General features: G+C 34.7%; 1 protein-coding gene across 4 annotated transcripts in view; it reads right to left on the bottom strand.

Moving 5' to 3' along the window:
• Positions 1–26,505, bottom strand: part of LOC107696459 (voltage-dependent calcium channel subunit alpha-2/delta-2-like) — a 214,030-nt gene that overhangs the window by 46,384 nt on the left and 141,141 nt on the right. For all 4 annotated transcript variants that reach the window (XM_016496797.1, XM_016496798.1, XM_016496800.1 and 1 more), the window contains 4 exons: positions 18,425–18,556; positions 18,224–18,281; positions 1,827–1,877; positions 232–331 (listed from right to left, as the gene is read on the bottom strand). In XM_016496797.1, the coding sequence (XP_016352283.1) occupies positions 232–331; positions 1,827–1,877; positions 18,224–18,281; positions 18,425–18,556 (341 nt within the window). The remainder of the gene's footprint in view (positions 1–231; positions 332–1,826; positions 1,878–18,223; positions 18,282–18,424; positions 18,557–26,505) is intronic.

Here is a 26,505-nt window from a genome sequence, read left to right as displayed (position 1 = left end):
AATATATATATATATATATATATATATATATATATATATACGTAATATTAATAATACAAATATTTTATTAGTATTATTTTATATAATTGTTAAATATTAATAAATATTTCTATATATAATTATTTATAATAATAAGATAAAACAGTAATGATCATACAATTATAATGTATATACAATATATATGAAATGTGGACTATGCCATTATTTGTTGATACTGTTCATAAAACCTACCCGAGCCACATTTACATAGTCGTCATCAGAAAGTGTGTCCAGCATCTCGATGACAGAGGTTTTCATCAGCTTCAGGGTCAGTCCGCTGACACTACCGCTCCTACAAACACACAGAAATCACACATCAAATACATCACACGCACAGAACGCAAACGTTACTACATTACAACATTTATCTAACAAACCAGTCATGTCTCAAAACAGCACTGCACAGAAACACAAGCCCAAAACTGCTGTTGTCAAGCAGAAGCTGTTGCTAAGTGTCTCCCCCGTTCCGTCCATCAAAAGTAAATCGTAGACAGCACATTAAAAAGCGCCATCTTCACAAACAGAATGGAGACAGTCGATTTTCAAAAACAAAGTACATTTGAATTCTATGCTGCAAATTGGATTTATTAATAGCCTACAGCAGCTATTGAAAAAGCAATCACAGAGCACGAGTTCATGTGTAATTTGGCTTCCAGAGTTAGAAGGTTTAATAAAGCCCACTGGAAAAAAACCACTGGTGACAGCAGTATTGTCTCATGCTTCCAGTTATCACAATAAGATTAGTCTAAGATTGTCAGAAACGTTCAGCGCGATGGTGCTCTTGATTGGCATGAGATTGCTTTGGCAAAGCAACAGCTGCAATTGGTGTATTTTTTAATTAGATATCGGTATCAATTTAAGGTTATGGACGATTGCCAATGAGTGACAATTAACCTCCATTAAGCAGTTTTTCTTGAGAGGTTTACTTAAGAATATTAAAGCTTTTTTTTTTTTACGATTATGCACATAATGGATGTATGATTGAGGCAATCACTTATTTGTTAAACTATGCAGCAGTGTTACTAATGACTCTAAATGCCCAACACTTAAGGTTTGATAAATAAAACATTTCAAAGGAAGGAGGATTCACTAAACATGGCATTTAACAACAAAACGATTATTTTGATAATGCATTTCATTATTGCTAAAATGACAATTCTATGAACTCAAAAAAATGCAATGCATACCTTTCAATAACTGCATCTGTAAACACATCTGTTTATGTATGATGCAAAAGCGTTTTTTAGATTATGCATTTTAGAGGTCAGATAAGATCAGAGTCGCAGGACGCTTTAAATTCTCCACCAGCAGCTCAGATATCGGCAACAGTAATGCCATTTTTCATTGCATATAACCTCTAAGCAGTATGTTTGAAAATGATTAACAGTTGAAAACATTAGAAATTTTGAAAAGTAATCAAAAAGTAATCAAATGTAATCAGTTACATTACTTTAATAAAGTAATTAAAAAGTTACACTACTTATTACATTTTAAGTAGGGTAACTTGTAATCTGTAACCTATTACATTTCCAAAGTAACCTTCCCAACACTGCCTCTAAGTCATATTTGGGGGAACACGGTAGCATTTTGATGTTGAGGCATGAGGTTAATAAGATGGAATAATGTTCTTCTCAGCTGACAGGTGGCAGTAGAGCACCACACTAGTGTTAAGGCATCATAAACAACACATTTATCAACACAGATGACAGTGTGTGTTAATGCAGTGCATATGAGACACACAGAGAGACGGATGGAGAGTGTGTATGTGTGGTCAAGAGGATACTTACACGTCTACGATGATGACCATATCCTTTGGAGAAGAAGCTCCCTGAATGTACCTAGTAAAAGTACAAAACAAGACTAGTCAGTGCTGATATTAATTGATTTAAATTGCTAAAATAAAACAATAGGCCATAGAGGCTGTGAGTTACGGTGATTTTATCATGATTAAAGGCACAATATGAAGTCTTACCGATGGTTTCACCAGACTCAAGTGGTTAGTTGCTTTTATAAGACAGCATTAATAAAGTAATATAGTTCATAAGCCAATCCGAAGGTGGTTTACAGCTAAACAACACAGCAACTTAGCCTATGAAGTCTACTGTAACACATATGATACATGAAAAACCTGTCGTACACAATCTAATACATGCCTTCTGTCGTCTGATTGATAGTTTACACTATTTAACAAGTGAGACGTCTTTAAACCTTTTTTTTTTTTTTTTACAAACGTCCACCTTCAGCTCGTGCTTCACGTGACTTTTTGCTGTGAAATCTTTACTGATTTTATAAAGTAAATGTAAGAATAACTTTTCTATTGTTAGTAATATTTCAAGATGAACACTTACTAGACTGAAGAAACTTAGCTTTACTTGATTATCGGTACATCATTTTTTTTTTATTATGTTCAAATGTGAGTATCAAATATGATCATCATGCTTTTGAGGAATGTTTATTTGTTCCTTTCATTCATCACTGTATTGCATTGTATTATGTGTTTTGAATCTACAGAGCTTTGAATATATATATATATATATATATATATACAGTATATATATATATATATAGTGAAAACTGATATTTAAATGCATTTAATGTAAGTATCTGCTATACTGTTATAAAGATCTCATTGATTTACATTAGAATCAGAATTTCATCTTACTTTCTGGACATAAATATCAGCATCTCTACCAAATTGCATATTTTAACTGTTTGTGCATGTTTTTTTCCTTGAAAGTTTGAGCTCCATATTCTCCAATATCAAACTATATGATATATAAAAGCCTGATGTATCAAATTTGACACTCAACAAAAACATATATGATTAGATTTTCTTTTATATTTTGTCTACATATTCAAAAACTTCTGTTTAATAGAAATGGTTCACAAAAACTAAACATAAGTCCTATTTTCAAGCTCACAATCAAGCTCCTTTGACTTCAAGCTAACCGCAAAGTCCGAGAAGCACAGCATCAGGTGAAACGTCAGCCCGGACGGGCGTTTATTCTCCGGCTGACTCATCGGCCCGCTGACAAACACATTATGCAGTCCGCCCGTCTCTCTGCGTCTTTGTGCAAGCGCTAGCAGATCGTGCGGCGAGGAGAAACGCTTTGTCTCAAGCCATTTTTAGCATGGTGCTCAATCTGAGCACAGAAAGACAATGAGCGATGCATGGCACTTTTGTGTCACAGACGACAAAATAAATAAATAAACGGCCTAACGCCGCATCTGTCCACCGCTGATAGAGGCTGACATATAGAGAACACTAGTGAAGCCATTTTCACTTTTCCCCGTGCAATTAAAAATGCATTACACCTGACAATCAGAGCAAGAGATTGATGGACGTCATAAAGCTGTTGTCTTATAAAGACCTGGAAAACCACTTCGGCATTTGCATGGTGAGGTGATTGGCTGTAGTGCAGACAGGTAGTTAGCGCTTTGTGCTCGCAGGAGCAGACTGATCATCGAGGGTCTCTTCTATCGCGGTAATCAGGCTGAAGAGGCGACGTGAGAAGTGGTGCCAGGTGCCCGTGGCTCGTTGAGGAAGGGTTTTGAAGCATGGCTAAGCCCTGGAAAAATGGAAAAGCCCTGGCGAGCCACAACACAACACACAACTCTAACTAGCACACTCCACTGCAAACCTGTACGCTGAACTCTGGTCCTCATTTTGGAGGCCAATCCGGTTTTAATGCCACTGGAGAGTGCTAGATGTGGAAGGACTATTACAGTTGGCTGAAAGGACAAACACAGCAGAGCTGAAAGACTGTAGCTAACAATAACAATGCTCAGACATGAGTACAAAGCTTTTGGCAGTAGAAGTGGGTGAAATTAAATAAGTTCTTGATAATTGAAGATGCTACCTGAAAGGTCAGACCTTCTCCATGAGCACTGGCTATAAAAATAGTTTTTTGAAGCACAGTGGTACTACCTTTATCAGTTTAATTACAAAAGTCTTTCATTTGAATGAGTATAATGTGAGTGAGAAAAAAAGAGACAACTTTTATGCTTCTGATACACCAGTATGTATGTGAAAACCTCACAGAGGAAGTATGTGAACCCCTATTACATGTTTATGTTAAAAAAAAAAAAATTCAGTCATCATTTACTCGCCCTCATGTCGTTTCAAACCCATAGGACTTCTTTCTTCTAGAAGAACAATATGCGGAGAAGATATTTTGAAAAATGTTTTTTTTTTTGTCCATACAATGAATGTTATTTGGACCCCAGTACTGAAATATTTACAGTTTTTGGGTCAACTATACCTTTAAATTTGGGGACGATAATATAAAAAAAAAAAAAGTTTTTGAAAGACGTGTAAATCTCATATGCTCACTAAGGATGCATTTATGTGATCAAAATATAATTACAATTTTAAATAACTGTTTTCTACTTGAATATTTTTTTTAATTTAATTTATTCCTGTGATGCAGGAATTTTTCAGCATCATTACTCAAGTCTTCAGTGTCACATGATCCTTCAGAAATCATTCTAATATGCTGATTTGCTGCTCAAGAAACATTTTGCATAATTTTTTGAATATCTATCTATCTATCTATCTATCTATCTATCTATCTATCTATCTATCTATCTATCTGTCTGTCTACAAGTAAATGGCATGATGGCATATTCTACTATTATGACTCATTTATGGTGATTTTCCATATTTTTGAAGCATACAGCTGCAGTCCATATTCATTACAACTGCATATCCAACATCGACCAGCATAATTCTTAAAAAAAAAGTCTGTCCTTTTGTGCTTCATGGTAAAACGTCACACAGGTTTGGAACGATGTGAGAGTGTAGTTTAATTACTTAATTAAATTACAGTATGTGTATCTTATAGCTTGGCAGGCTACAGTTTCAAATTAGCATGCTGACATCAGTGCTCTCAAACAGCGAAGTACACAATATGACATCAGACACTGAAAATTTTTTTCTGTGCGAAACATAGAGGTACACTATATTTCTCCATATTTAAAATTCATCCCAGCTCTGTTTGCTTTTATGCAATCAATCCACAGCGCACTGGATTCAGTTTGTGCCATGTTTGCTCATGTTCTCACTTCTAATAATGCCGCCCTGTGTTTCTGCTCAAACAAACACACACTTCCATGAATACAGTTTCAGTAAACACATGAGGCATAATTGGAGGTTGAGAGGAGCGCATTAGGAACAACGATAAAACTCCAATAAAAAACATAATGAAATTTTCCAAGCCTAAAAGACGCGCATGCCTCATAAATACCGCATATGACGAAAAATAAATGGACTAAATGAAGGAATTGAGTTTGCTTAGGATTTAATGTGTGGACTCAAAAAAATAAAGGCCTGTTCATGTTGTGTAAATATTCGGTATGAAAAACATACACAAAAAGATGGAGGCTAGATACTTTTTTTAATGTTTAGATAATTAATAAACTGTGTGTGTGTATATTATGTGTGTTTTATTTAATCTATTCTATATATATATATGAAAAACAGAAATGTTAAAAATAAAAATTAAATAAATATATTAAAATGTATTTTTATTTAAATAAATTTTAAATAATTTATTTATTTTTATATTACATTTATTAATAATATTAAACTAAATTTGTGTCTAATTAATGTGATAAATTAATAAATATTTTTTTTGTCAACTACAATTTGAAGATGTATAGTACAGCTATGCCATAAGTGTGAATGCACCTTAAAATCAACAAAATCAAAATTGATTCATTAATTTTTTTTATTAATTCTCATATAGAGGCTTTTCAGGATTCAGTCACTTTCAGATGGATAAAAAAATTTTTTTGGGTGGAAAACCCAGTTTTACTTGGAAAAAAGTTGCAACAAAAAAAGTTAAATATGTTGTTGACTTTAAAAGAAATGCTGACAAAAACATGACAATCTCTTTGTTCGGACAGTAAAAGGTACGATTAATGCCAACATATCTAGGAGTCCATTAAAGGCGGGCAACAGATCTGAGCGTGTCAGTATCATTTACCATCACTCTAAGGACTCTGTTTCTTTTGACAATGGTATTTTTCACACTCTAGTCTATATTCATCTCCACTTTGTGACATTGACGTTCCTGATCTGTGCTCAGCTCACTGTACCATCCGTGGATCAGCCTGATGGATCCAGATGTGCAGTTTCTGCATGGATTGCACTCCGTAATTACCCCTCCACCGAAGCCCAGCGATGCCATTCCTTCCCAGTCATTACCCACACTCCCCAGCGCCCCGGCCAGGTGACATGCAGATGGGCCATCACAAACCAGGTCCCCCGGTCCACCCGCTTACCCACTAAACACACACGCTCAAGAAGGACTATCAGCAGCACGGTCATCCAGAGCATCTGCTGCGGCACCACCAAACCTTTGGACACACCTACTCAATCTTCATTATTCTAAAATTATCGGAAATATAAATAATGAAGCCATCCCAGCTATGAAAAACACGATGGAGTATGAGAATTAGTGACCAAACTCTCTTATATTTGAGTTTTTTCTCTAGATTCCAGCTCAGATTGTAGGTGTAGGGATTGTAGGTGGGGGGAGTGAATGTACAGCGCTCTCTCCCACCTTCAATACCACGACTGAGATGCCCTTGAGCAAGGCACCGAACCCCCAACTGCTCCCCAGGCGCCGCAGCATAAATGGCTGCCCACTGCTCCGGGTGTGTGTTCACGGTGTGTGTGTGTTCACTGCTGTGTGTGTGCACTTTGGATGGGTTAAATGCAGAGCACTAATTCCTAGTATGGGTCACCATACTTGGCCACATGTCACTTCACTTCACTCTGCTTCATGAGGTGCATCATGTGATGCTTTTAAACAGGACGAAACATGTATGATGATGCTTTTCCTTCACTAAAAAATACAATTCATATTCACGCAAAATAAAATTCAATTTACATCTATGTACAAAACCTTTAAGCAAGTTGCTTTAGATTTTTAATGTTTAAAAAAATAATGAAAAAGTCAAGTGTGTCCAAATTTTGACTGGTAGGATAGAGGTAACCTGGATCTAAAATAAACTTGCAAATGGCAAAGGATTTGATATTTAAATTTCTACATTCAGAAGATGCTTTTATTCAAAGCAATGCACAAATGAAGAACATCACAAACAATTTCCCTTAAGAGCCAGCAATATTCGCAGTGCACAATGCCATGTTTAAAGTATAAACTAGATTAATACAAAAAGTGAAAAGCAGAAAAGATGAGAGATTTAAAAAAATATATATACTAAATAGGTGCTCATGTTAAATATGAATAATTTAATATTTAAATATTTTATTTAAATAAATGTGTTAAATATAAATGTATATATATATAAATACATTTATTTAAATTAAATAAAAGCATATTATATAAAATAAAAATGAAACTAAAACAATAGCATATATTGTTCGATCATTAAAAAAATATCTTTATTTAAAAATTGAGAGTGTTTTTATGTTTGTCAAGATATACATTTTATCAATTTATTATTTTATCAATAGATCCAGTCTTTGGGAATTGAATCCATAACACTGGCATTGTTACTGCCACACTCTAGCAGGTCAGCTACAGGAGTATATAAATACATTTTGTTGTTCTCTTACATTATTTAGCTGCCTTTCCTTTCTTTCCAGCCGACGTCATACATTAATCAGCCACACAACAGTTGAGGTCACTCACAGTGTTTCTCATATGTTTGCTTAACAGCAACCACATTATCTTTTAAAATATTTGAACTTTCACCAGTCTGCAATGCAAATAGGAAAATTTGCATACTTTGAATAGTATTTAATTTAATTTAATTTGATTAATTAATCAAAATAGCAAGTGAAATCCAGTTATCATCTCGGGAATAATTTATTAATTTGTTATTTTGCTATTTCAAATTTATTTTAACAAGTATCTGGTCAAATAACTTGGAAAAAAATGGTCAAGATGAGTGCAATGCATTGTGAGAAACAACCAAATCCAGCAAAATGTTCAATAATATATTGCACATTTTTCTAAGTATTAGGAAATTTGCATACTATATACTGCAGAAACAGTATGATATTCCATACACAGCCCAAACCATTTCCTCAAAGTTACAGGCCAAAGCCAAAATTTGACTTGCTAATTTCAGACAGAATGGAAAAGACGACACTGTATGCACATGACATGTGATTTCAAAATAAAGTAGCAGGAGAAACCCAGAAAACGACAAGCATTCACTATAATACTGTAGACTTCAGCATCATCGTGCACAGTAAACAGGTTAACCCAGCAAAACGCCTCTATAGGAGAGACAATCTCGCCGTCTGTATGAAAGCGCAGCCTCTTTAGCGAAGGCTGGAGGGGCTGAAAAACCTCATCACAAAAATGTCCCATTTCCAAGCGCGGACAGAAAACACATTTCCCGGGAAGGTACTCGAAAAGTAAAAGCACGGATTGACATTGTAATGTGCCTCGTGCCGCTTTGATTGTGTTGCATTCCCTCAATAGGAGAAAGACATTGGAATTCATGAGGTACTTTTATCACGGTGCAGCGTGGGTAACAAATCAATGCATTACCTTGAGAGAGAGCGTGTTTATGCCCTCTGACCCTGCCTGTCTGTCTCTCCCTGTCTCGCTCTCCTATACCTGGCTCTCACGCTCTCACATTAAAAATGAGTCAATTATAGGTGCTTATCGGGGCTGAAATGATATGGTTGACTTACACACGTGTGCAGCAGCCGGTTTCCCACTGTCACAATCTGCAGGTGCGATGCAGCTCGTGATGGGGTTTATTGAAGTGTACTGACTTCACTTCCCTTTAAATGCGTGTGTACAGGCGTGTGTCTGGAGCACATGAGTGTGTGTTAAAGGATTTGTGCATGTGTGTGTGTATGCGCTGATGGGATTATTATTTTATGGGCTGCTGCTCTCTCGGCTCTCCTCTGGATGTGTTCTTCAATAGATTGAATTAAGATTAAAACACTGACGCCTGTGAAGCAGGTGAGCTGTGTTTTAAGAGATGTTGTCATGTGTTTATTCCGCTTTTTATTTGCTTGATTATTCAATAAATTGATGGCGAGATCAGCAGATCTGTATGGATGGATGACCAGTCAGTTTGTCCTTTTAGGCTTTCATAGAGATTAAACTAGCGGGGGAAACATAAAACGTTTCATGAATTCAAAACAGAACCTCTTCAAATCTTGTTTTGACATTATTTTTGTTTATTATCATTATTCTGAGTCCAAATAATTTTATGATCTTAATGCTGATCTTAATTATATGTGATAAGAAGTAAAAGATGTACCAACTATTGACCATCAAGTTCTTTTTTTGGACATGTACCATGGTGATTTTACAGTATTCATTAAAGTACCTTGGAAAACCAAATAAAAAAAGTACTGTGGCAGTAATATAGTAGAGATGGTAAAATTATGGTACTTTGAAAAATATTACTACTGAAGATTATGTAATATGGTATTTACATGGTACATGGTAATTTATGTACTATGGTATTTTACTAAATAAGTACTAAAACATACCATGGTAGATATTTTCAGTTAAGGGATTACTATAACAAAAAAAGGAAAATTAGAATAAATGACATCCACTCCCTTACTAAAATGATGATCGATGCCTATAATCGTACACTACCCAGAATAATTTCTTCTTTATATGAGGTGTTGATGTGTTGCGGTCCTTCCTCCACATTATATATACAATCGAAATGGGATAAAGAATTAAAGACTGAAATACCAGAAACAGATTGGTATGATATGTGCATAATACACCAAACTACCACCAGTTCACAAATATGGAGGGAATTTTCATGGAAGTGCCTTATTCACTTCTTCATAACACCTAAGATCAAAGCAAACAAGTGTCCAGGCAGCAGGCTTGCTGGAGACTGTGGACAGTTAGAAGCGGCTCACATGCATATCTTTTGGAGTTGTGAGAAAATCCAATCATTTTGGGATGATGTGCAGGTAGTCATATCTGAAGTGTTTGGATACAAAATACCTAGAACCTCTTGGTTTTTATTTATGGGAAATATTAAAGGCATAGTACCTAAAAGCGACCAATATTTATGTAAGATTCTTCTTGTGGCGTGTAAAAAGACTATAACTAGGAATTGGCTTAAAAATATTACTTTGAATTGTAAACAATGGTTTGGGATAATTGAGGAAATCCTGTTAATGGAAGAACTTACATATACTTTAAAGATGAAAAAAAATGCTTTTACAATGGGCTGGGAAAAGTGGTTGATATATAGAGAACAAAACATCCTCAGCTAAGTAAACAGTAATATAACAGACAAAAAAGCTATAGCAATAGTTAACCTCACCTAACTGGCCTTGTTCTTGTTTTTTTTTTTTTCTCTTCTCTTTAACTGGGGGGATGGTACATATGTATGTGGATGTATGTACAAATATACAGTATGTGTGTATATATGCATATGTATATACAAGTGTATTTATTTATATTTGTGTATATGTGTTAATATGGATGTGTAAGTATACAACTGTACACGCTGTAGCATATGTTTGATATGTATATGTTAAATGTATGATTTCTTTTATCCCTTTCTGTTAAAATTGTTCTATATTTATTGTGAATCTTGTAAATTAAACTAATTAAAAATAAAAGTAAAAAAAAAAACACCATGGTATTAACATGTTTTTGAATATCATGTAAAAAGTACTGTGGAATTATTATGGTGCATTATATAGTATAAATAGTAAGATTATGGTACTTTGAAAAATACCATGGTATTGACATGCATGTAACATGGTATTTATATAATATATATAATATAGATATATATGATATATAATATCTAGGTACTAACCCTGAACCTACCCCATGTAGTTACCTTGTATTACCAGGACTTTCTTAGGTATGTACACTGTAAGTACATGTAAGTACACGTACTGTAAAATAAAGTGCAACCAAAAATACAGCACTCTTTACCAGTAATCTATGGTACTTTAAAATATACCATTGTAATTAAATTCATGTACCATGGTACTTCCATGAATACCACAGTACTATCATAGTACATGTCTGACAAACAATGGTACTCTTTTCTTTCTAAGTGTTCCTGTACAATAAAGTACTGTGGCTGTACCATGGTACAATGATGGTAATACTATGATACTTTGAAATACTGGGTTACACTTTATTTTAAGGTGTCCTTGTTACAGCGTAATTATACATATAAGTACTGAGTAATATTAATTAACTACATGTACTTATTATATGGTTAGGGTTAGGATTTGGGTTTGGCTTACTGTAGGGTTACTTGCATGTAATTATGCATAATTACATGCAAGTAACCCTACAGTAAGCCAAACCCAAATCCTAACCCTAACCATATAATAAGTACATGTAGTTAATTAATATTACTCAGTACTTATATGTATAATTACGCTGTAACAAGGACACCTTAAAATAAAGTGTTACCAAATACTGAAATTGATGTACCATGTACCAAAAATACTGTGGTATTAACATGTTTTTTAACATAGACCTAATTTTTGGACTTGTACCATGGCAATTTCAGAGTATGCATTGAAGTACCTTGGAATAACACGTAAAAAAGTACTATGGCAGTACCATGGTACTGAAATTCATGTAACAGGGTTTTTACATGTGCAAAATACCATGTTGCTTTTGCTGCTAATACTACTTCGAAATATACCATTGTAGCTAAAAATTCAATTACCATGGTACGCCCAGGAATACCATGGTACTACCTTTCCACTTTTTTGTAAGTGTTCCTTTACAAAAAATGGACCGTGGCAGAGCTATGGTATAATACTGGTATCAGATGGTAATTCTATGGTAAATTCTTTGGTTAAAATATATATGGGACTGCATCGGATCCCTTATTCAGTATCTGGATTTTATCACTTGACTGCAAATATTAATGCAAATCAGTTTCTCAAAGTACATTTGCACTGAAACAGACTGACAGTTTCACCGTCAGTGTTTAATCTGACTGGAGAGCAGAAACAGGGCTGACAGGCCTCCATCTAGTTTCGCCGGCTCTTCATGGCGTTTGAGCAGCTGCCATAATATTTACTTAGGAGCCAGATTGACTTTTCTCAGAAATCAATATGTGCTTTGGCTGTGCTGAATATATCTGCTACTCTGGGCTGAACCTGCATGGTAATGGCTTCTCTGTAACGCTCCGATAACAAAACATATACCTCTCTGTTTCTCCTTCAAACTCTTCCAATCAATCCTCGCACCTTTAGCCGTCACTCACGCTCTCTCCTCTAAATCTTCACCCTCTCCATCACTCTCCCGCCGTCTTTCGCTAACGTGTGTAGACATACGTTGTAATAGAGGCGTGTTAATAATTCATGTCAGAGCAATTGGAGACAATTAAGTGTGTTGACTGGGCCATTAATTTTCCAGCCAGAGTCAGAGTTGATGTAGAGCGTGTCAGAGAGCCGATCATCTCCACCAAAGATCTCTTCAAAAACTCAACTGTTTCTCACAGACACCAATGACATTAAATGAAGAACAAATGGAGACCTTGTAAGTGCCCTTACTGTTCTCCTTAAAGGGATAGTTCGCCTAAAAATGAAAATTCTGTCATTATTTACTCACCCTCATGTTGCTCAAAACTTGTATGAATGTCTTTCTTTTGTCAAACACAAAATATATTTTGAAGGCTTTTGTTAACCAAATAGTTGCTGGTAGCCACGGACTTCCATAGTATGGAAAACATAAAAATAAAAATACTATGGAAGTGAATGGGGACCAGAAACTGTTTGTTTACCAACATTCTTCAAAATATCATCTTTTGAACAACTCGAGGGTGAGAAAATGACAGAATTTTCATTCTTGAGTGAACTATCCCTTTAAAAAAAGGCAATAATCTCACATGTCCTCAAACTTTAGAAACAATCTAAACCATGTTTCTTTTGTCCACAATTAAAAGTCAGTGATCTCTATGAATATTGAGAAATAATTCTTCATTAATTCTTCATTCTTTTGATGTTTTGTTTTATATATTATATTCATCTGTTTACACTTCTAAAGTTCAAATAAATATATTAAATATTCTCTTACACATTATAAAAGTAATGTATTAAAATGCTAAAATATGTTTGAATTGTCTTTATATGTAAAAAGAAAAACGACTTAATTGTGCATTAATTTGCCAATTTAATTAAGTACTATATGTATACCTGTTTTTAAACAGTAGGTAAATATATGAAAAAAAATGTTTTCATCAGTTTAAAAATATTTTTTCACCAGTTTACATTTTTAAACAGTTCAAATTGCTATATAAAATATGAAATATTGCCTTAAAGGGTTAGTTCACCCAAAAATGAAAATTAGCCCACAAATTACTCACCCTCAAGTCATCCTAGGCGTATATGACTTTCTTCTTTCAGACAAATCCAGTCGGAGTTATATTAAAAATTGTCTTTGATCTTTCAAGCTGTTTAATGGCACTCAGCGGGTGTTGCATGCATCAGTCCAAAATAAGTGAAATAAAAAGCGCCCATCCATAAAATAAAGTGTCTCACACGGCTCCGGGGGGTGAACAAAGGTCTCCTGTAGCGAATCTATGCGTTTTTGTAAGAAAAATATCCCTATTCAAACTTAATAATCACTTTAATGTATCGTGCACTCACTGTTGTACACGGAAGCAGCTCCGGGCGGATGACGTATGAGGTCGGCTTTGCGCATGCGCAGCTCAGAAGTGATGCATGCGGATGTGCAGGGGAGACATCAAAACAAAACAACGGTCACTAATTAGAAATGCACAGAGATACCGTGACGAGATCCTGAGGCCCATTGTTATTCCATTCCTGTTCTGTTCCTGGATCGGTGTATACGACAGCGTGTTCCAGTTCCTGCCTATATCCAGCAACTTCGCACAGCCATTGAAGATGAGTGGACCAACATTCCACAGGCCACAATCAACAACCTGATCAACTCTATGCGAAGGAGATGTGTTGCTGACTGGTTTTCGGACCCCCCAATACAGTAAAACTGCACATTTTAGAGTGGCCTTTTATTGTGGGCAGCCTAAGGCACACCTGTGCAATAATAATGCTGTCTAATCAGCATCTTGATATGCCACACCTGTGAGGTGGATGGATTATCTCGGCAAAGGAGAAGTGCTCACTAACACAGATTTAGACAGATTTGTGAACAATATTTGAGAGAAATAGGCCTTTTGTGTACATAGAAAAAGTCTTAGATCTTTGAGTTCAGCTCATGAAAAATGGGGGCAAAAACAAAAGTGTTGCGTTTATAATTTTGTTCAGTATATATATGTGTGTGTGTTAAAATCAATTGTAAGTTCTCATAAATAACTGCATTTATAATTAAAATCAAAGTGTTTTTTATCTGAGTATCATCCATGCTTCAAGACAAAGTCGTTAATAGTTGCTAATAGCTGTTAGATGCTTCACAGTGAAAACACAGTACAGTATAGCTATATTGTGTTTAGCATGGCTGCAACGCTATATTAACCAATGCAGCATCCAGTACCAGAACAATCTATTTTAAAATAGCACAGTATATTAAAAGTTTCCTCCGAGTTTCTTCCAAACTCCTGCTCTAGCGTGTTTGAGACATTAGCTGAGCTAAGCAGCAGGCTGTTATTTGAGTGGTCAAGCCATGTAAAGAGTGTAATACACAATGACAGCGTGTTGACCATAATCATGCGAACTTGACCAGACACATCCGACTTCCCCTGCTGCCACGGCCCTGCCAATCAGCAGAGCAGAGCGCAGGTTGCCAAGCAACAGTCTCAAAGGGGGGGGTTAAAGAGCAGTAGGCAGACGGCTAGTGTGACAAATGCTTAGATGCTAGTGCTGCTGCTACAAATGTGTCAAAAGTAGACCGCTGTAATACCTATAAAGAGCCATTCAGCATTCACACTCATCAGAGTAATCTTCCTCTGCCATCTCTGCTCACCTGGCCCAATTTGTTGTATGAGTGAATCACCTGAGCACTAAATGCCACGTGACTAATCACCCTACAACTAGGAAGCAGCAGGCAGAAATAAATAAGAATATTTCACACTTTTAAGAGCCATGCAAAATAAATATCTAATTGGTAAAAAATGTACTATGAAATAATGAAGCATAAAGGCTTTTATAAAATAGGTGCAATATTATAAAAGACAGCAATGTTCAATAAATGACAAAACTTATTAAGAATGTGTGTGTGTATATATATTCAGTATATAGATATATATACATATATATAATTTTATTATATATATCATTATAAGTGTTATAATTTATAAATCATATATTTAAAAAAAATATGAGTAGATGTAAAAATCTGAACTATAATAAATTACAATAAAATATAATAAAAGAGATGCAACAGCAATATTATAAAAGACTCCAACGTTCAATAAATAATAAAACTTATTAAAACAATATTTATTTCATGTTATGTTATGGTTAAAAATACAGGTTTAGCAAAAATATTTAATAAAAAAAATTGCAATAACATGTAAAACACATGCTATAATGGAATGTGCAACAGCAATAATAAGATTAAATGAATATAATTATAAGTTAATATAAATATAATAATAAATATACATATAATTTTTTATAAAATTATATATTACAGCTTCAAAATATGTCTCATCCCATAATAATTGACAGTCGGTCAGTTTTACTGTACTAACTGTTTTGTTTTTGTTTTTAAGTGTCACAAAATATGAAGCTGTTTTTGCACTGATGCTTGACGTACGATTTATTTTTGATGCATCATATGATATTTTGATTTGTGTCCATTAAGTGTGAACAAAAGGAGAAAATAATCGAATAAACAATCTTTCATTTGTAAATGTGAACTGTAAATTTGTATAAAAAGATATTTAATACTAGTCATATCAGATCACATGGTTACATCATATACAAACATTTTTGATGCTTATACTGTGATATGCACCATAATCATGATATGAAATTACTCTTTAAGAGAGTCCAAGACAAATGGATGGCTCCCTCATCTGAGGAGGAGTTTGGTCATACCTCACACCGCACAAACCCGCATACTGTAGACGTATGAAAACAGAAACAGCATGTGGAGCAGGGCGCCTGCTGACAGCGCGCTCCAAAGCTATTCATCATCCGCTTATAGAGCTGTTGTGTTTCTGTACAGCACCGCTAGCCTACACACTCACAAAAGCATTAAAAGCAACTCATTATGTCTGCAGAGAGTGTGGCATCACAACAAAAACAATGTAGAGCTCGCTCCGGCTCATCAGCAACATTAGTGCTTTGTCAGCCAAACAAGCTAACTAGCTGGCTGCTCGTGTTGTTTGTCTTTAGGTTAAAAGCTTCTTACAGGTATATTGGGGATTGTTTTTTTTTCCACCGGAGACACTTTCCCTGAGTGTGAACTTAATTACTCTGTCAAAGAAGAAGCTCATTAGCGCCTCGCTAAGACTCCCGTACTCTGGGAAACATGCGGCACGCTCATCCAGCCGGCTAACACGCCAGCACCTGATAACAATTTGTTTTCCATTTAAACACCTTGCTTTTCCACCTAAATAGCTTTTTCTTTCTTCATTAAGTAGACAGATATGTATTTCTGTGGGCAATCTGTAGGGGTGATGTGGCGTAGCGGCTAAAGTTATGCCCTCGATCATGACGCCTAACCCCGGGCTAATCCTGAGGGGATTGTTCCTATGACAAGTGTACTGTGAGTCGCTCTGGACGAAAGCGTCCGCTACATACTAAGCACTTTGGCCCAGGCTAATGCACTGCTGCTATGTTCACTTACATCACACACTAAAATATGTACTTTGCTGTTAATGAGAAAGTCAATATACTTTTGAGTGCATATAAAATTTTTGCCTATATTATGACATTTTGCCCATATTGTGACATATTTCCACATCATAAATATGCATGAATGAAGGCATGAATACTGTCAGCAAAATAAATAAATAATGCCTGAATAAAATTAAATCAAACAACTTCAGCTAAATAAACAACTTATGCTAAATTAAAATAATTAAATAAACACAATAACTTCAGCTAAATAAATACACAAGTAAATAAATAAATAACTTATGCAAAATAAAACTAATTTGTAAATAAAATGACTTCAGCTTAAAAGTGCATAAATAAATAAATAAATAAATATTTTAACATCATCTAAATAAATGCATAAAAAATAAATAAATACATAACTTCTGCTGAATTAAAAATAAATAAACAATTTAGTCTAAACTTAGATGTATAAATAAACCAAATAAAATAAAATAAAAAATAAAAAAATAAAATAACTTCAGTCAAATATATAAATATGATGCTAAATAAAAATAAATAAATAAAATAACTTCAGCTAAAAGAATGCATAATTAAATAAATAAATAACATGCCAAATAAATGAATTTATTAAATAAAATGTCTTCAGCTAAATAAAAGCATATTTTTTATATATTATATATAATAATATATATTAAATTCAATTAAATAAATGCATAAAGAATGAATTAACTTCTGCTAAATAAAAATAATGAATGAAAATAACTTTATTTAAATTAATATTTAATAATATTATAAAGAACTACTATTTTAATTCAACTAAATAAATACATACATTTGTAAATAAATAAAATCTGCTAAATAAAAAATAACTTCAGCTGAATAAATAAATGAATGAATAATTGAAGAAAGAAAGAAAGAAAGAAAGAAAGAAAGAAAGAAAGAAAGAAAGAAAGAAAAGAAAGCTTAAAAAAATGAATGTTGCAAAAAATTCTGCCAATTTTCCATTGATTTCCTCTTCACAGCTAGATTTTATTCTCATTTTGGAGGTTGCATCTGAGCCAGGCTTGTACCCACACATTAAAAAATCTAATGCTCTGCCATGACAGTTGACTTGAAAGAGAAAACTGGCTGTAGAAGGCAGTTTATGCTAAAGCTTGCATTAGCGCCTCTTGCGCAGCATTTACTGGTGCAGGAACGCAATGACGCAGGAAATCATAATGTAAAGTCTTCCCTATAGATCTGAAGCGAGCACATGGGGACAGACTGACCCCGCTGGACGCCGCTGAGACATTCTGACCCCCGGTGTAGGCGGCACTGTAAACTGTGGCAGTCCGACTTAATTCAAACTTCACACGCTTGCTTGCTCTTTGCAGCAGAGACCGCCGGGGAGCCGGGGAAAACAACAAGATCAAAGTCAGACTAAATGGAGTCTTTCCTCCGCCGGCTGACCGTACTCACCACGGGCGTCTCCTCACATCATACAGGTCAATCTTGTTGGGTGCTCTCCACTTTGTGGCTAGAGAGAGAAAACACAACACACTCAGAGTTTGCTGGCAGAAATGGATGTACTGTGGTTTACAGAAGAGTTTCCTACAGAAGATGCTGGCAGAAATGGATGTACTGTGGTTTACAGAAGGGTTTCCTACAGAAGAGCTTTACCTGGGTAGTATCTGGTGACTCCGGTGGCGCTGCCGAACACCTGCCAGCGCAGCGAAGGATCCTCACGACTGTTTTCAATGAAGACCCTTTCCAGAGACTGAGTCCAGTTCAGCTCGTTGAGGATCGTGGGAGCTGCAGGAGATCACGAAACATTATAGTCTGTGGACAAACCTTTTACTATTTCAAACTAGACAAGCTTCAATCATTCACATTTGAATTACATTTTGCTTTGGATTCATATAGTTTTAGTTTTTTTAATTATTATATACACTCAAAATGGGGTCAGTATGATTTGAAGAAATGAGAAACCTTTATTCAGCAAAGATGCATTAAATTAATCAAAAGGCACATTAAAGGCAATTATAATGTTTATTTCAAATAAATCCAGAAAAAAGCATGTTTTCCATAAAATATTAAACAGTTCAAACTATTTATTACAGTATTAAATATTTTCAACATTGATAATAATAATAATAATAATAAATGTTTCTTGAGCAGCAAATCAGCATATTAGAATGATTTCTGAAGGATCATGTGACACTGAAGACTGGAGTAATGATGCTGAAAATTCAGCTTTGCATCACAGGAATAAATTACATTTTACAATATATTCAAAGAGAAAACAGTTATTTAAAATTGTAATAATATTTTATGACATTACTGTTTTTTCTGTATTTTTGATCAAATAAATGCTGCCTTGCTGAGCATAAAATACTTCTTTGAAAGACATTAAAAAAATCTTACTGATCCAAAATAGTGTATTTTATTTTCCTTTTTATTTTTTATTGTAAAGCTTTGTTTACAAATTTGCATCTTTTCTCAAAAGGTCTTTACATTCTGTGCTTTATCATAATTTATGTGCTTTTTACAAATAAAATTCATCATTACCAATGTTAAAAGTGATATAAGACAATCCATAGAGGTGATCTGTTGAAGAACATGCTTAGTAACAGGGAACGTGGCCTTTTAAACTGCAGACAAACAAATCCTCATATCCACAAACAATATCAAACCAAAAAACGAGAGGCAGATATTTCTGATAACAGAGACACACACATCAGAGCTCCATAAATATGGAAATATTCAGAGAAGCACTTGTGACTGTTGCGAACGGTCAGACATCATCTATCCCTGCGGCGTCCGAGGAGAGCATTCAGACATCACGCCTGACCTTGGACAAGGTTATCACTGTATGGAGGGAGAAACCACCCACTTCTGTTCCACACACACTCTTAAAGGAGAAACCAGCAAAGGTTTTACAACACTTCTGTACTGTATGTACTGCTGCTCTAAAGATGCAATATAACATCAGGAAGTTTATCAAAAAGAACAACCAAAGACGCAATGACAAAACCTGACTTGTTAGATGCTACATTTTATAGGTGGTTAGAGAGCATATTATTGGACACAGTTTGTATATACTCCAGTCAAAACAGATCATTTTTGGTCCATTTTGGTCTTAGAAGAGAAAAACGGTAAATTTTAAAATTTACACTACTGTTCAAAAGTTTGGGGTCAGAAAGATTTTTTACATTTTTTTAACTAAGTCACTTCTGCTCACCAAGGCTGCATTTATTTGATCAAAAATACAGTAAAAACAGCAATATTGTGAAATAATATTTTTTCAATTTGAAATAACTGTTTTCTCTTTGAATATATCATAAAATATAATTTATTCCTGTGATGTAAAGCTATATTTTCAGCATCATTACTCCAGTCTTCAGTGTCACATGATCCTTCAGAAATCATTCTAATATGTTGATTTGCCACTCAGTAAACATTTCTTATGATTATCAATGTTGAAATCAGTTGTGATGCATTTTCCCCCAGGACTTATTGATAAATAAAAACTTCAAAAGAACAGCATTTATTTGAAATTTTTGTAACATTATAAATGTCACTTTTGATCAATTTAATGCATCCTTGCTGAATAAAAGTATTAATTTCTTAAAAAAAAAAAACTTCTTTCAAACTTTTGAATGGTAGTATATATTATGTACACTAGCTTTTAGATGACCTTAAATCTAGCAGAACTAATCTAAAAGCCACAAAAACACCTTTTTGATCTCAGAGGTCTTTGTGCTTGGTCATAAAGTTAATAAATCCATCATTAGGTTAGATAAGCAAGGCAGAAGATGCCCTTTATAAAAATACAAAACTAAAACGGTGTCTGAAACAAAGCCAGCAGCCTTACTGATTTGCAAACCAATAATTGACGTAAAATAAAACAGTTCTGCATGAAAATACAGAAACTGGCTTAAACAAATGCACCACAACATCATGTCTGATGATCTCGAACTGATTCAAGTGAGCTTTAGTGAAGACTAAGCAAATGTTTAATGATCATTTATATCTCAGCTGGATGAAGGAATGTTCTGCACACACTGGATTTGGTTGTGTCTTGATATCTTCCCACCTCCATACACCACTTGAAAAGGTGTGCTAGATAGGGATAGTTCACCAAAAATGAAAATTCTGTCATTAATTACTCACCCTCATGTCGTTCCAAACCCGTAAAACCTCTGTTCATCTTCGGAACACAAATTAAGATATTTTTGATGCATTCTGACAGCTCTCTGACCCTCCCATAGACAGCAAGGGTACTACCACAATCAACGTCCAGAAACGTAGCAAGGAGATTGGTAAAATAATCCATGTGACATCAGGGGTTCAACCGTTATATTACGAAGCTACTAGAATACTTTTTGTGCGCAAAAGAAAAAAAAAAAGACTTTATTCAACAATTTGTCTCCTCTGCATCACCCTAGCACCATTTTGGAGAGTATCCACTGAACACAAACAGCGTATGTTGTTCTGTGTCAGCTGCACCACGTGGATACGTTGTTTTCGTTCAAATCAAAGCACAAACAACGTAGAAAACGTATCCGTGTGACGCAGCTGACACACAACAGCATACGCTGAGGAGACAAATTGTTGAATAAAGTTGTTTTTTTTTCTTTCTTTTGCGCACAAAAAATATTCTCGTAGCTTCGTAATATAACGGTTGAACCCCTGATGTCACATGGATTATTTTACCGATATCCTTGCTACGTTTCTGGACGTTGATCATGGTAGTACCCTTGCGGTCTATGGGAGGGTCAGAGAGCTGTCAGATTCCATCAAAAATATATTAATTTGTGTTCCGAGGATGAACGGAGGTCTTACGGGTTTGGAACAACACGAGGGTTAGTAATTAATGACAGAATTTTCATTTTTGGGTGAACTAACCCTTTAACTGACAGCTCTCTGCAAGCGTACTCCACTTTTGTCCTTTGGTTTTGGAACCCTGCGCTGCGGTTCCTCCGCACGGCTGTCTTCTCCACTCAGCTCTCTGTTGTCCTCCTCTGTCTCTGTTTGTTACACTCAGAGTGTCACTAATGTCTCTCCATCTTTTGTGGTCTCTCCGTCTCCAGCATCCGATCCACAGCTACCCACCTACATGACACGCAGCGCAAATGCTGACCTGACACTGCCAGAAAACATCCTCCTCCATCCATCTCTTCCTCTTCTCTTTTCCTTCACATCCTTCTTATTGAACTAACACTCTCTCATTCACTTCCTTACTCTCTGCTTCCTTACACAATCTATCTATCTATCTATCTATCTATCTATCTATCTTCTGCAGAATGCAGTATGTATACAGTTCCCAGTATGTCAACTTTTTGTATGCATGCAATAACTGGATGATGTACTACATTTGACAAAATGTGCATGAATGTATGCATGCAACTAGAGCACATGAGACTGCATCCCACGATGCAATGCAGTTCACATTGCATCATTATTCTCCCTCAAACTGCCAAAAGTAAGTGATAAATGTACAGCAAGTCAGTCATCACAAAATAAATTATATATATATATATTCCATATGTTTTGGAAACAGTGATACATTTTAATTTTCAGGATTCTTTCATAAATAGAAAGTTCAAAAGAACAGCATTTATTTGAAATACCAATCTTTTGTATAGTACTAAACGTTAGTAACATCAGGTTAAAGTGCACAAATTCTAAAGCTATAGCAGCTCTGCTATAGATTATGTTTTTTACTCTTCCATATCAGTGTCTGACGTTTAAGTGTGTGTACACCTAAGTGTGTCATTGAGTCAAGGATACAAGGATACACACAGTTTATAGCATTATCAGACACACACAGGGTGGTATATGCAGATTCAACCACACCGGAGTGGACAGCAGCTGAGACAAACTCTCTCTCACTCACACACACACACACACACACACACACACACACACACACACACGCACGCACACGCACGCACACACACACACACACACAGGGCTGTGGCAGGTCGTCTAAGAATTACGAGGGCTGGGTAGACAAGGAAACAGACGCAAAAAAAAAGCCCTGGTTGATTTATTTACTGCGTGCACCGGACAATTGATAAAAAGAAAAATATCCTCTCAGGGAGAATTTGTGTGTGGCGGGGTGGAGCTCCATGGGGACCATCCTTCAAAATAAGAGTGTGTGTGTGTGAATCCATCACGCACAATCCCTCAGACACTTTTAAGAGCAGCGGTTGTGCTGAACGCTTGGTCTGTTATGGAGCAAAGCGCCACACGAGGAGCGGCCCAGGTTACAAGGCCGATTTATGGGGTGTGCTGAGAGCCAGAAATCCTTCATACCTTATGCCGTCATGCTTATTACTCAGTAAAACAGCTCTACAGGACTCCATGTGCTGGATGAGAGCTGTTCAGTGCGGCTGCTGAATGATGGAGGATGTTAATATTGATGTTTTTCAACATATACAAATCTGTGGTTATAAAAATGTTCACATAAAGAGGTTATATTCTTGTTATTCATTCTTGAATAACTTTTACAAACCATTTCAATAAATAAGTATATAAAATGGATAATTCTGATTCGAATTTCTGGCTGGATCAGAGTTCGCTTTCGTTATTGATTCAGTCAGATTGAATGAGTCATTAAGATTGATTTGACTGACGCACTGAAAATAACCAACTCAAAAGCCACTATAAGTTATAATCTATACTAATACTTGAAATATTATAGATAAAAATATAATATTTTTGTATTTTGCAAATATATAATTTCATTTTTTAAATAATATTTTATGATAAAAAATATATTTACTATTTATTTTATATATTTATTAATTACCTCTATTTAAACATCTATTTAAACAATAATAACATAATTTTAACTATATTTAATAATTTTAACATCAACTTAACATGAAAAACATGTCCAAAACCACACTTTTGTAGTACACTGACAATTTTAATTGAATTAAATCATTTTGTAATAAAAGACATAAACTATTGTTTTTAATATTGTTTTTATCATATGTATAAATAATAATATATATTATAAAATCCTTATAAAAAAATGCTGTTACAGCATACATAATATTATTATTTTTTTAAAGTACTTAATTTACAACATTTATTTAAAACCAGTCTTTTTAGATGAGCTTATTCCGTTTGATTTTTTTCAATGTTTATATCTGTTTTATATATGTTATACATTTTTTATGCTATATGTGTTTTTTAATTATTATGCTTTATTTCTTTTTATGCTATTTTATTGTGCTCGTAATGTGTCATTGAGTGTCATGAAAAAGACCCATAAATAAAATGTATTATTGTTTATTTATTTACAAAAGGAAGAAGTTTTGAACTATGTACTGTTTGAAGAAGTTTTAAAAAATGGTCAGCCAGCTCTATAATTTCTTAATGTTTGTCAAAATTATGAGAACATCATATACAACTTTATAGAAGAAGAAAAAAAAAGTAAAATGCTGACAATTTAATCCAACCCATATAAACATTTTTTTTTGCAGTTTGTTTGTAACAGTTAGAGTAAAATCACCCAATCTTACTGCAATTTTGCTGTTTAACATTTAAGACAGGGAACAAACATACTCTCACATTCTGTATTTGTTGCACAATCACATTCACAGCTCTCAAACTGAAGCATCCACACCTGAGCACATCAAGGCCACATCCACAATCAGTGTCAGCAGTCTGTCAGAGCAGTGGATCATATGTCATAACACACACCCTGACCTCAGGTGATGGAGCGAACACGATGATACAGACACACAACGCACGATCTGGAAGAACAATAACCCAACAAACCACAGCAACAACCAGCCATCAGGCCATCAAACATATACATGCATTAATAAGGCAAATATACTTCTGTACTCAAGTACTTCAAGTTTGACAATACTATATGCACTCTCAGTGTTATTTTAGTTGTATTTATATACTACTGTAGTATTTACTGTATTAATATTTTGAATAAGCTTTTATTTAGGCATTTTCAGTTATCATGTTAATGTTATATATATATATATATATATATATATATATATATATTTAGGTTTAATGTATTTTTGTTTTAGTTTTAGTGATTTTAGTACTTCAACATAAACTTAATTTCAGTTAGCCAAGGCAACAACTTATATAATTATATACATACATTTTTAATATTTCTATTTTATTTCAGCTTTATTTCAATTAAAGATAGTTTTGGTTAAAAACATAAACACTAAAATGACTGAAATAGTATTTTCTTGTAAAACACACACTACAGTAATCTTTATTTTATTTACTATGAAAAATCTTCTTTCATAGTGTATGACTGAATCAACCTCACAGCACAATTGCAAAAAACAAAACAAAAAAAAAAACACTTAACAACTAAAATGAACACGTCAGTGCATGCATTTGGGGCTAATATTGACCACGATCCCTGGCACTACACATGTACGGTCAACTGATTAGATTTTACAGAGAAAAGGTTACACTAAATTTTTCTTAAAGGGGACAACGGATGAAACTTTCAATTTCTTAGCTTTTTTGTGTGTTTAGTTAGGTTTCTGCTCAGAAAAGCTCAAATGACAACACACAGCCAATTTGTTATGGGCTGTCTGAGTCTGAAACTCTGTTTCAGTTTGCAACTGGTTTCTACATATATATAGCTGGCTATTTGAATAAGACCACCTTATTCAAATAGCCACGCCCCACAGAAGGGAGGGGTGGGGTGAGCAGTAGCTCATTATCATTTAAAGAGTCATGCACCGAAATGAGTCGCTGTGAACAGAGCTGTTTTTGACAAGGTAAAAAGGGTGTTGTTTAACAAGACCATTGAGTAATTTTAGCCTTAGTATGTTACAGACAAGTGTAAAAAAAGTTGCGCACATCCCACAAACCAACACGGGGCTCAGGTGCAGGACAAAAAAAGTAAAACTATAGCAAAAATACAAACTTATTGTCCGCACACTGATATAACTGCTCCATATGAATAATTTATTGCAACGTTTCGACCATCGGGTGCCTGACGAAGACCTGATGGTCGAAACGTTGCAATAAATTATTCATATGGAGCAGTTATATCAGTGTGCGGACAATAAGTTTGTATTTTTGCTATAGTTTTACTTTTTTTGTCCTGCACCTGAGCCCCGTGTTGGTTTGTGGGATGTGCGCAACTTTTTTTACACTGGTTTTTGAGTCTTAAATTGTGCCATCCAGCGAGCGGTTTCAATTTTCAGCTGGTTTCTATGTAGATAGCTAGCTGTTTGAATAAGACCACTTATAAGCCATACACAGAGTCCAAGGCGATTCTTGTGTTGACATGCCCCACAGAAGAGAGAGGTGGGATGTGCAGTAGCTTATTATAATTTAATATGATTATGAGCAGTAGCTTAATATCACCAAAAAGGATCGCTGTGAACAGAGCTGTTTTTGACCAGGCACAAATGGTGTTGTTTTACACGACCATTGAGGAATTTCAACCAAAGTGTGTTACAGACATTTCATGAAGACCCTAAAGAATCATACTAACTTGTGGAAAATGGGAATATGATTTCTCCTTTAAAAGTTCAAATAATAGGTTAAATTGTATGCAAGAATCTAAATGATTCACATAGGTTTAAACATTTTGAAAAACAGAAATGTTAATATCAAAGGCAGATTATGGTTTGCTAACTAAAGCATGTCTCCAGTTCAGTTTTGACCACATATAGTATTCACATATGGTATATATATATATATATATATATATATATACATATTCTTAAAAAAAAAAAAAAAGTATC

Source organism: Sinocyclocheilus anshuiensis, unplaced genomic scaffold (assembly GCF_001515605.1).
Source record: "Sinocyclocheilus anshuiensis isolate Anshui unplaced genomic scaffold, SAMN03320099.WGS_v1.1 scaffold522, whole genome shotgun sequence".
Lineage (NCBI taxonomy): Eukaryota > Metazoa > Chordata > Actinopteri > Cypriniformes > Cyprinidae > Sinocyclocheilus > Sinocyclocheilus anshuiensis.
Note: the sequence above shows the minus strand (reverse complement) of the source record. Positions and strands in the feature narration are given on the sequence as shown.